The sequence below is a fragment of the Stenella coeruleoalba genome (genome assembly GCF_951394435.1).
Source record: "Stenella coeruleoalba genome assembly, chromosome: X".
In the NCBI taxonomy this organism is placed as follows: domain Eukaryota; kingdom Metazoa; phylum Chordata; class Mammalia; order Artiodactyla; family Delphinidae; genus Stenella; species Stenella coeruleoalba.
In genome coordinates this window covers 42,519,433-42,529,592 of record NC_137152.1, presented here as the reverse complement: position 1 = coordinate 42,529,592, position 10,160 = coordinate 42,519,433, and the positions used below count along the sequence as shown (strand labels likewise).

Genomic DNA, 10,160 nt, shown 5'->3' with positions numbered 1-10,160 from the left:
TATCAAGGTCACTACCAACACCCATATTGCCGTATCCAATGGACCCTTTTCAATCCTCATTTTAGTTGACTTCTCAGCACTCTTAAAACATCCCTGACACATCGCTAGTTATGTCCCTATCTCTTTACCTCTTTTCAGTCTCTCTGCCACCTCCTACTCCTTCATTCAACCTCTAAACTTGAAATGAGAATCTCAGAGCTCAGTCATGGATCCTCTTCCTTTCTCTTTGTTCTGTCTCTGACTTCTTCTCTCGTGGTTTTTTAATGCTATCTCTATACTGCCAACTCTCATTTATATCTGAAACCAGACCTCTCTGGGATGTACAATATATACCACTATCTGCTTGACTTCTTCCTTTGGCTATTTCAAGGGCATGTAAAACTGAACTCTTGATCTTCCCCTGAAAACCTGTTCCTCTTTCTGTCTTCCTCATCTCGATGAATGACCTGGCCTCACATCACCAGGTCCCTGGGAGGTATCCTTGATTCCTCCCTCTCCCTCCCACCCGCAAGCCACCACACCAAGCCCTTTCAATTCTAAATATCTTTCAAATCTACCTCTCTTCATCTCCACCTCTGCCACCTTAGTCCACTCACCGTCATCTCTGATTGCAGTAGACTCCTAATCTTGTCCACCTCCAATCCAATCCACAACAGCCAAAGTAATCTCTTTAAACATTAACTATACCATGTCAATTCCAAGCTTAAAACCTTTCAATGTAGTGTATTTCAGCATTTGGGGGATAGGAAGTAGCTACAAAAGAGATACTATTTCATCATGATCATATATGATGCAAACTGAGACATGCTTACCCTTCCTACATAATCCTATGATACGTTCTGATATTTTCTATTTTCTCAAGTTGATTTCAGTACCTTCTGCAGTTTGACCCACATTTAAAAGCACTGCTTCAGTACCTTTTTATTGCTCATAGTATAAGATCTATTCTCCTCACCATGGCCTATAAAGCCCAACATAAGTTGGCTTCTGCCTGCCTACCTCCTCAACCTCACATCCCATACCTCTTGCCCTCAGCTCACTATGCTCCAGCCACACTGGCCTTCCTGCAGTTCCTAAGTATACCCTTTCCCTTTCTTCCCAGGGCCTTCTCACTTGCTGTGGCCTCTGCCTGGGACACTTTTGCCTCCACTCTTCATGGGCTAACTCCCATTCCTTTACTCACCTTAAGTATCAGCCTTGCCTGAATCTCAGGCTAAATTGCCCCCACCTGTTATTCTCTTTCCTATCACCCTGTTCCAACTCTTTATAGCCTTATCACAATTTGTAATTTTGTGTGTTTATGTTTTAATTATGTATTTGTTTACCTCAAGTCCTCTCCAGCGCCAGACTGAAATTCTGAGGGCCGAGTTTGTTTTCCATGATCTTTTTCATGTCTGTCTTATTCACCACTGCATAAGTAGTGCCTCATGTGGTGCCTGGCCCAAAGTGTGTGCTCAAAAGGCATTCATCAAATGAGCAGAGATCTGAAGAACAAATGAAATGGAACTGGGGAGATGTGGACAGAATTTCTTGCAGATGCAACAGCATATGCAAAGACTCCAAAGCTAGACATAAGGAACAGTCTAATAATTTCAGCTTTGACTCAAGCATGGAGTCTGGAAAGGCTGGTGGTGGTCAAATCATGAAGAGCCCAGCTTGACTTTGCCTGTTGAGGAAGGTAGTTTTCCTTTAGAGCAAGTGGGGGACTCATTGAAGGATTCTAAACGTGAGAGTGATATGATTTTGGTTTACCTTTTCAAAAGATCATACTGCCTACAGTGAAGAGACTAGATTCCAGGGAATAAGACTAAAACAGGGAGGTTGTGACAGTATTCAGGTTAGAAATGGTGCTGGCCTAGATTAGGGTAGTAGCAGCAGAAATAAAAGAGACTACGTAAATTTGGGAGATATTCAGGAGATAAAAATGACAGGACTTGGTGATTGCATGGGAGTGGAGGAGAAAGAAGAGGGGTATAGCTCAGGTTTCTGCCTTGACTAGGGTCATTCGCTAAGGTAAGGCACAAAGAAGGACAAAAAGGCTGGGAGGAGGATACCTTGAGTTGGAGAGAAGCTGAGGCTTTAGGTGTCTCCAGGGTATTCAGGTAGAGTTATCTGTCTATTAACCCGCTGAACGCATAGGTCAGGAGAAGTACCTGGACTTGTATCAATTTGGGAGTCATCAGAAAAGAAATGATAGTTGAAACCATGAGAATGAATGTAATAATCATAGGAAAGAGCAGAGAGAAGAGAGCTCAGGCCAAAACCTAAAGAGCACCAGCATTTAAGAGTTGGACAAGGAGGAGTCTGGAAAGTAAAAAGGAGTTACCAAGGAAGCAGGAGAAAACTGAGAGTGTGGTGTCATGGAAGTGGTTTAAGGAGGAGGGAGTGGTCACTAGTGCCAAATGCTACCAAGAAGTCAGGTAAGATAACCTCTGAATAGATTCTATTGGATTTAGTGACATGGGCCATGGCAGACCTTGATAAGAGAGCAGTATCAGGCAAATAGTAGAGGCAGATTGGAGTGGGTTGAAAGATAAGTGGGAAGTGGGAAAATTAAGACAGTTAAGTGTAGGCGACTCTTGAGACGTTTATAGAGGGAAGAGAGGGAGGTGGTTGGAGAGGGAGATTTTTTGGTAATTTTTAGATGGAAGAGACCTGAGTATGTTTAAATGCTGTTGGGAAGGAACAAGGGACAGATTCTGTAGGTTTGGTGGCAAGAAGGAAAGAACTTCCTTTTTGGTGACTTCTGTTTACTCTGTGAAGTAGGTGGGGTCATCTGCTGAGGGTCAGGGGACAGATGGAGAAGTTAGGGGTTTGAGGAGAAGGGAGGTTAGAAATGGCTGTTGCAGAGCATGAGAGAGAAGGCTGTCCGGGAATGCATAGTAGGGTTGTGGGTCAGCACCGAGGGCCTGGTAGAAGCTGGGGACCATGAGTTTATAGTGGCACAAATCTGTGAGGTTGAATAGTTTTCTCCAGCAGTGTTTAGTTGCCTGGGCACAGGCATGGAAAAGGCGGACAGTTGGACTGATTCAAGGTTGGAATGCTGCCAGGCAGATGCGACAATCCTGGAAACTGAGGCTATTGGCCAAAGAGTGGCGAAGTAAAGAACCATGAGGTCTGGTCTGAGCTGCGTGAAGAGTATCAAAGGCAAGTCCCCTACGAGCCAAGCCCTAGGGAAACTCTGGAACATGTGGAAAGGTTGCTGGAAAAGAGATTGAACGATGAGCAGAGGGAGGCAGAGCTGAGATGTGACAGAAAGGCAGATTTGGGGGTTTGAGCCCGTAGACTTGACTGAGCGGGACCAGGGGGAGATGGGGAGGACAGGCTGAGGGGGAATTTTTAAGAAGAAGGAGTGCCTTGAAGGCGGTCGCAGTGAGAATTGAGGCCGGCCGAAGTGAGGAGGCGTGGCCAGGCGCAAATCCCGGGCGAGGGGGCGGGGCCCGGGCAACTGGGTCCCAGCGCCGCTGTGGCTGCGGCTGCCTCAGCGACTGCTCCCGCCTCCCCACCCCCCTTCCCCGGGCTCCTTCCCGCCCGCCGCCGCGGAGACCCAGGCCAAGGCTGGGGAGGACGGCAGAGCCGGGCCCAGGCTGTGCCCCTGCCCCCGCCGCTGGAGCATCGTCGGGAGGCATTGGCTGAGGGGGAAACCCCCAGCCCGAGCGCGCGGCGCACACACGCGCCCCCCGCCACCGCCATCCTCTCCTCCCTCCCTCCCTCCCCTTCCCTCTCCTCTCCTCCCCTCCGCCCCCCAGCCTCCGCTGCGGCGGGAGGAAGAACCTTTTCCGACCAGCCAGGAGAGCCCAGATCGATTCCCATCTGGGGAGAAAGAAGAGAACACGCACTCGGAACAGACCGGCCGCTCGCCCCGGGGCTACGGAAGTGGCTCGCCTCTCACGAGAGAGCCCGCGCCAAGCGCTACCCCCCGACCCTCACCCAGCCGCTGCCGCATAGACAGCGCTCCCCAGCGGGCCCCCAGCCCCGCCGAGCCCACTCCCAGCGCGGGGCCCGGGCCGGCGATGCCTGGCACCGCAGCGGCGGTGGCCGCGGCTGCTGCTGGTACTGCCACCGCTGCCACGGCTGCTGGCCCGGGCCCGGGCCGGGGGCTCGAGTCTCCGCAGTGGGGCTGAGCCCGCAGCCCCGCCCCCCGAGCCTGAGGCCGCTGCTCCGCCGGGCGCCGGGCCTCCTCCGCCCGCGCCTACGCCCCAGGAGCTGGAGCCAAGCGGGGAGCCCGGGCCCCGCGCCCAGGCCCGGACCATGCACGGCCACCGAGCCCCGGGGGGCGCTGGGCCTTCCGAGCCCGAACACCCAACCGCGAACTCCCCCAGCGCCGCGCCACCGGCCTATGCCGACTCGGACCCTGGAGCCTCGGAGCCTGCACTGCCGGTGCCCAGGGGATCAGGCTCGGCTCTCGGAAGCCTCTTGGATCCCCAGTTTGCCGGACCCTCGGACGCCAGTCTGGGCGTCGCTCCAGGCCCCCGGGTCTTGCCCTGCGGCCCCAGTCCACAGCACCACCGGGCCCTGCGCTTCTCCTACCACCTGGAGGGCTCGCAACCCCGGCCTGGTGAGTGATCGAGAAAGCATGGGAGCCCGAGCCATGGGCCTGGGAGCGGGTTCTTGTTCTCGGGCCCTTTAAGCCCCACCTCTGGGCCGGCCCGCTCACCCCAGCCCTTCGTCTCTTCTCAACCCGCAACCCCTTCCCTCGCTCCTCGGCCTTCGTCTAATTCTTTCAACCCCGGCCCCCCCCCCTCCCGCCTCCTCTCTGTCCCCTGTGCCCCCTCAATCCTTCCGACCCTCTTCTCTTCTATCTGCTGAGGCTAATGGGAGAGGGAGCACTCTAAGAAAAAGGGGCTGGATTGCAAGGCAGTAAAAAGGGGGTTTGTTTGGGGGAATGGGAGAAAAGAACGAGTCTCCCATTTGCCAAGCGCCTACATTGTGCCAGGCACTGGGTGCTTTACATGGGTTTTCATTTCATCTTCAGGAGCCTCCTGTGAAGTAAGTATCATTAGACCCATTTTGTACGGGAGGAAACTGAGGCTCAAAGAAATTAAGTAACTTGCCCAAGGTTACACAGCTAGTATAGAGACAGGATTCCAAACCAGATCTGTTTGAGTCCAAAGTCTATGGTCTTTCTGCTTCCCAAACTGAGGTTGGAGACCATGAAAGTAAAGCCAAGCCTTCTGCTTATGTGATTTTCTCCTGTACTGTTCGGCAGCTCTGGAGTATGAGTGGAAAAAAAAAAAGAGGGATGGTGGATTGATCCAAGGTTGGGGTTTTGCCAGGTGTATGTGGCAGGAGGACAAGGGAAGGAGGGAGTAGAAGGTGCTGATGAGAGACAAAGGTGGAAGAGGTGGGCCTTGGGGGTCAAGTTGGAGGGAAGGGCTGGAGGGGCTGGTAGGTAGGGAGACAGCAGAAAGGTGGTGATGGGGGGAGGCAAAAGCCAGTTGTAGCAGAGCTGCAGAGGTGCAGGGCTTTAATAAGGTTGTTTGTGAGGCGAAGTCAGGATGCTTGAACTTGGATTTGCAGAGGTGGAGCAGCTCTAGGTCAGGCTGGGGCCACAGGCCACTGCCCGGAGAGACCTTTGCACTGCACAGAACTGAGTGTCTGAGGAGTCCAGCAGGGCCTCCCCCATCTGGGGACATCCCATGTGGACCTGAGCCCGGGAGCCATGGAGGAAGAGCAGTACCTTCCCCTGGGCAACACTTGAAGTAGCTGTTGAGCCTCTGGGACCTCCCAGGGTCCACATCCCAGGCTTCTCAGGTTTGGGGGGACTGTGGCCCAGTACCAGGTAGCATTAGTAAAGCATAAAAGTATGGGCAACATGTGCCCCTTGCTGCTCTTGTGACCTTGGGCTAGTTGTGGAACCTCTGGGAGTTCTCAGGGGCTCCCTCAGTGTGGGCTGGAGATAACCAGCTGACAACAGGCCTTTAACGCCCTGCCCTGCATGTTGCTCTTGCTGACTTTCCAAACTCCCCTTGACAGACACTGTGTGGAGCAGGTTACTCACCCACTTTACTGCAGCACCTTCTTTCAGATCCCAAAACATGCCACAAGCACTCCCACCTCAGGGCTTTTGCATCTGCTTTCCCCTCTGCCTGGCAGCTCTTCCCCCTGCTCTCTACCTGGCTTGTTTCTTATCTTTCAGGTCTCAGCTCAGATGTCACCTCCTCTGAGAGACCTTCCCTGATCACTTTAGGTAGGGGCCCTTGTGGGTCTCCATCGAAATTGCCACTGCACTTCCATCCTTGTGCTTAGTACATATGCAGTTATCTTATTCTATGTGTCTACTTATTTATTGCCTGTCTTCCTCAACTAGAATATGAGCTCCGTGAGGGCAAGGGGATTATATCTGTTTTGTTCACCGTTGTATCCCCAGCAACTAGCATAGTGCCTAGCTCAATAAATCCTTGAACAAATGCCTGAACAGATAAGAAGGGATCACATAGTAGGCCCTCAGTAACCATTGTCTAAGAGAAGGACAACTGAGCTCCTGCCCTCCAGATACTCTTGGTATGGGAGTCAGTAGCTGGGCAGCATCTAGGCCCCTGGTCTCTGGCCTCTGATCAATACACAGCAGTGATTCTTTCTATTCCATCAGTCCTTCCAAATTACAATCAAAATACCCATCCTGAACCACTCCCCTCCTCCCCCCAAAAAGCAGCACAAAGTTCCTACGATCCTTTTTCCCAATGAAGTCCCTGCCTCTCGAATTGGTAGGTGTCTTTTTCTTTCTTTCACTTCAAGTTGAGGAGTGGGAATAAGAAGGGTGTCAGGGAAGGACCTGGCCTCCCATCTAACCATTCCTAACTGACTCACTGTGGAACCCTGGGTGAGTGACTTCCCTTCTCTGAGCCTCAATTTCCTCATCTAGAGAATGCCATGAGAAGTCTATGAGATACTGGTTGCAAAGCCTGCAGAATGAAATAAAATTTAAAAAAAAATAAGAGAAAAACCTTCTGAAGAAGAGGCGGAGGAATTACTCAGGCCCTGGCAAGACAAGCGCTGGGCCATGTGATTCACAGCAGCATGGGGCGTGAGAGCCCGCCACCCCCACTGCCCAGCCAGCCCAGGGGTAGGCACAAGTGACTTGCTTCTCTCTCCACAGGACTTGCCTATAATTGGCCCAAAGAGGACAGGGTTGGTAGTTGCAGGGTGTGTGTGTGTGTGTGTGTGTGTGAGAGAGAGAGAGAGAGAGAGAGAGAGAGAGAGAGTGTCAATTAAAGGATTGAAACATTTTAGTCCACATGTTAAGATTTCCGTGTGCCTCCCCGCTTCCTCCCTCAGACTGCTGAGGCCTTTATAGAATCACCATCCTTAGGGGCAGTGGCCCATCCTGGTGGGGGGGATGGTTTTTAAAATAATATATCTTATCCATGTAAAAGCTTTGAATTGCTTCAAAGTGCTTTCTCTTTTAGTTACCCTGATTCCTAGTGGGGGGTTGGTTGATTGTTTTTATGCCCATTTCCCGGTTTGATAAAACCTAAGGCCTTATTGGGTTACTGAGATAACTAAACTCTGAGATACCAGAGAGGGCTTTGAGAGAGTCAGAAAGGAGTTCCCAAGTGTAGGTTTGCTCATAGAGATTTGGGGGAAGCCCTGCTCTCTTCCTCAGCTTTGGGAATATCTTTCCAGATGCTGATTGGGGGATAGCTTGGGACTTGACCCTAGCTCAGTCAAAGGAGTTGCACCTGGTGTTAAAGCCTTTTCGTGGGTAGTGGAAGGACTCAGCCTGTTGAGGGGGGCAGCAAGAGGGGCTGGCTCCTTCTGATTTGGAGCCTGGGCCATCATCTGACACTCTTAGAGTAAGAATTGGAGCTGGAAAGGCCCCTAGTCACCGTCTGGCCCTGGGTTTCCTATACTGGATGAACATCAGAATCCCCCTTGTTGACTTTGAAAAAATAAATGTGATTCCCAGACTCTACCTCAAAGCTCCAGGATCTTAGGGTTGCAACCCAGGAATCTATTTTGAAAGCTCCTCAGGTGATTCTGATGTATAGCCTAGAGTGGGAACCATCCTTGAGCTGGGACAGTGGAGACTCTGAGAGGCAGTTTAGCTGCGGTCCTACAGTGAGTCAGCATCATTAGGATACCACATCAGCCTCCACTCTGAGGCCCTCTCCCCAGGGCCTTGTGTGGGCCTCCCACCATAACTCCCAACCCTGAAGGGAGGCATGGGATCTAAGCTAAAGGGAGTGAGTCAACCTCTCACCCACATACGCACAAACACTGGCAGCCTCAGTTTACCCTTTATGCCTAGCTCTTATGTATGGCTGCCATTTGGCAATTTAAGCTGGAAGGCAGTTACAGTTCTGGGACTCTAGGCAGAGGAAACGCTGGCATCAGCAGCACTCAGCACAGGGCGTGGCCCAAAGGAAGGGCTCTAGAGGGGTGCCAGCAAGGTTTGCAGAGCTAGGAGGAACATAGCAGTTCAGGTAGGAAGTTCAGTGGGAGCAAAGGCACTGAGACATGAGGCATCCTCGGACAGGGGCTGGTATTGGGAGAAGTAGAGAGATAAGGCTGGTGAAGGGACTTTATCCTGAGGGCAAAGGGGAACCTTTGAAGGGGAATGATGTGCTCAGATATGGGTGTTTGAGAAATCCCCACGGCTGTATGTGGAGAGTGGATGGTAGGGGCACAAGAGTGGAGTCAGAGACCGGCAGGTAGGGGTCACAGTCATCCCAGCAAGAGGTGATAGTAGCTTGGGTTAGAGTGATGGCAGGTGAGGAAGGTAAGATCTGAGAGATATTTTGGTGCTAACATGGACAGATCTTGGTGGTGTCTTGGATGTAGAGGCCGAGGAAGAAGGAAAAGTCCAGGATGAGTCTGGGTTGTTTTCTGAAACCAACTATGGTGACCTGGTGGATGCTGGTGGGGCCACCTACTTGCAAGAGAAGGAGCAGGTTTGGGGGGAGATACTGATGTACGTTTGAAACCTGTTGCATTTGAGAGGCCTGGGGGGGCATCCGGGTGGCGAGCAGGGGCTACTCTTCGTTGTGGTGCGCGGGCTTCTCTTGCTGCAGAGCACGGGCTCTAGGGCGTGTGGGCTTCAGGAGTTGTGGCTCGCCGGCTCAGTAGTTGTGGCTCATGGACTGTAGAGTGCAGCCTCAGTAGTTGTGGCTCACGGGCTCAGTTGCTCTGCGGCATGTGGGATCTTCCTGGACCAGGGCTCGAACCCGTGTCCCCTGCATTGGCAGGTGGATTCTTAACCACTGCACCACCAGGGAAGCCCCAGTCCCATCCTTGAAGACATAGATAGTGAGGTCAGATAGTGAGGTCAGCAGAGTCACCCAAACTTTGCCTTAGAAATGTCATTTGGGGGTGGGGTGGGGGGAGGAGCAGTTTTTAAAGTATATTTGCATAAAGCTGAGACCCATTTCACATATACCCAGGGTAGTGGCTGCTGCAAAGAACGGAGGGAGTACTGAAAAGCAAATCAAACATTGGTGAAGTAAATTCCTGTGGCTCCTTCCATGTTTTCCCTGTTGAGGGCATCCTGAGAGACCATAGAGGGAGGTTGCTCATGGAAAGGAGAAGAGGGGACTCTTGACAGGAGGGAGTGGTGGGCTCTGCTGGTGATTTTTGGAGAGCAGCAGTTTGAGATTCCAGGGGAGTGTCTGGGAAAAGACCCTGATTTGGTTTCTAGTCAGCTGGGGCCTCCCAAACAAACAAAGCAAAGTGTAAAGACTGGGCAGCTGCAAAAAGGACTTCTCGAGACAGGACTAAAAGAATTGAAGTTTCCAGCTGCAGATGGTTGGCACCCCCATTCCTCGGCCCTTTCACGTGCCTCTGCCCCTAGGGGACAGCCTGGCTGGGGCTACTTGCTCCTTCAAGGGTGAGCGGCAGCTACCAGTGCTCCAGACAGATGCCAGCCATGGTATTCTGGGGACCAGTTAGCTAAATGCCTTAGGCAGATGTGGAGCTGGCCAGATGCTGGCTGGGTGGGGCTAGGACCTGTCTGGAATGAGGACAGGAAGTGCACTCTGCCATTGCCCAGCCCAGAAGTGTTAAGTGCCCTCATCTGGAGAGAGCAGACATCCTTGGAGCAGTGAGTCCAGCCTCTCCAGGCTCCAGTACCCAGTTCCTTCGACCTGGAAGGCATCACACCTCCAAAAGGTACCTCAAAACACAGAGGGCTGGAGACAAGGATGAGGGCAATAGCAGAAGGC

The 10,160-nt window shown here is 52.2% G+C and overlaps 1 protein-coding gene across 1 annotated transcript in view; it reads left to right on the top strand.

Moving 5' to 3' along the window:
- Positions 1–3,976: 3,976 nt before the first annotated feature.
- Positions 3,977–10,160, top strand: part of FGD1 (FYVE, RhoGEF and PH domain containing 1) — a 35,383-nt gene continuing 29,199 nt past the window's right edge. Inside the window, exon 1 of the mRNA XM_079910784.1 lies at positions 3,977–4,558. Coding sequence (XP_079766910.1) covers positions 4,252–4,558 — 307 coding nt within the window. The 5' untranslated portion in view covers positions 3,977–4,251. The remainder of the gene's footprint in view (positions 4,559–10,160) is intronic.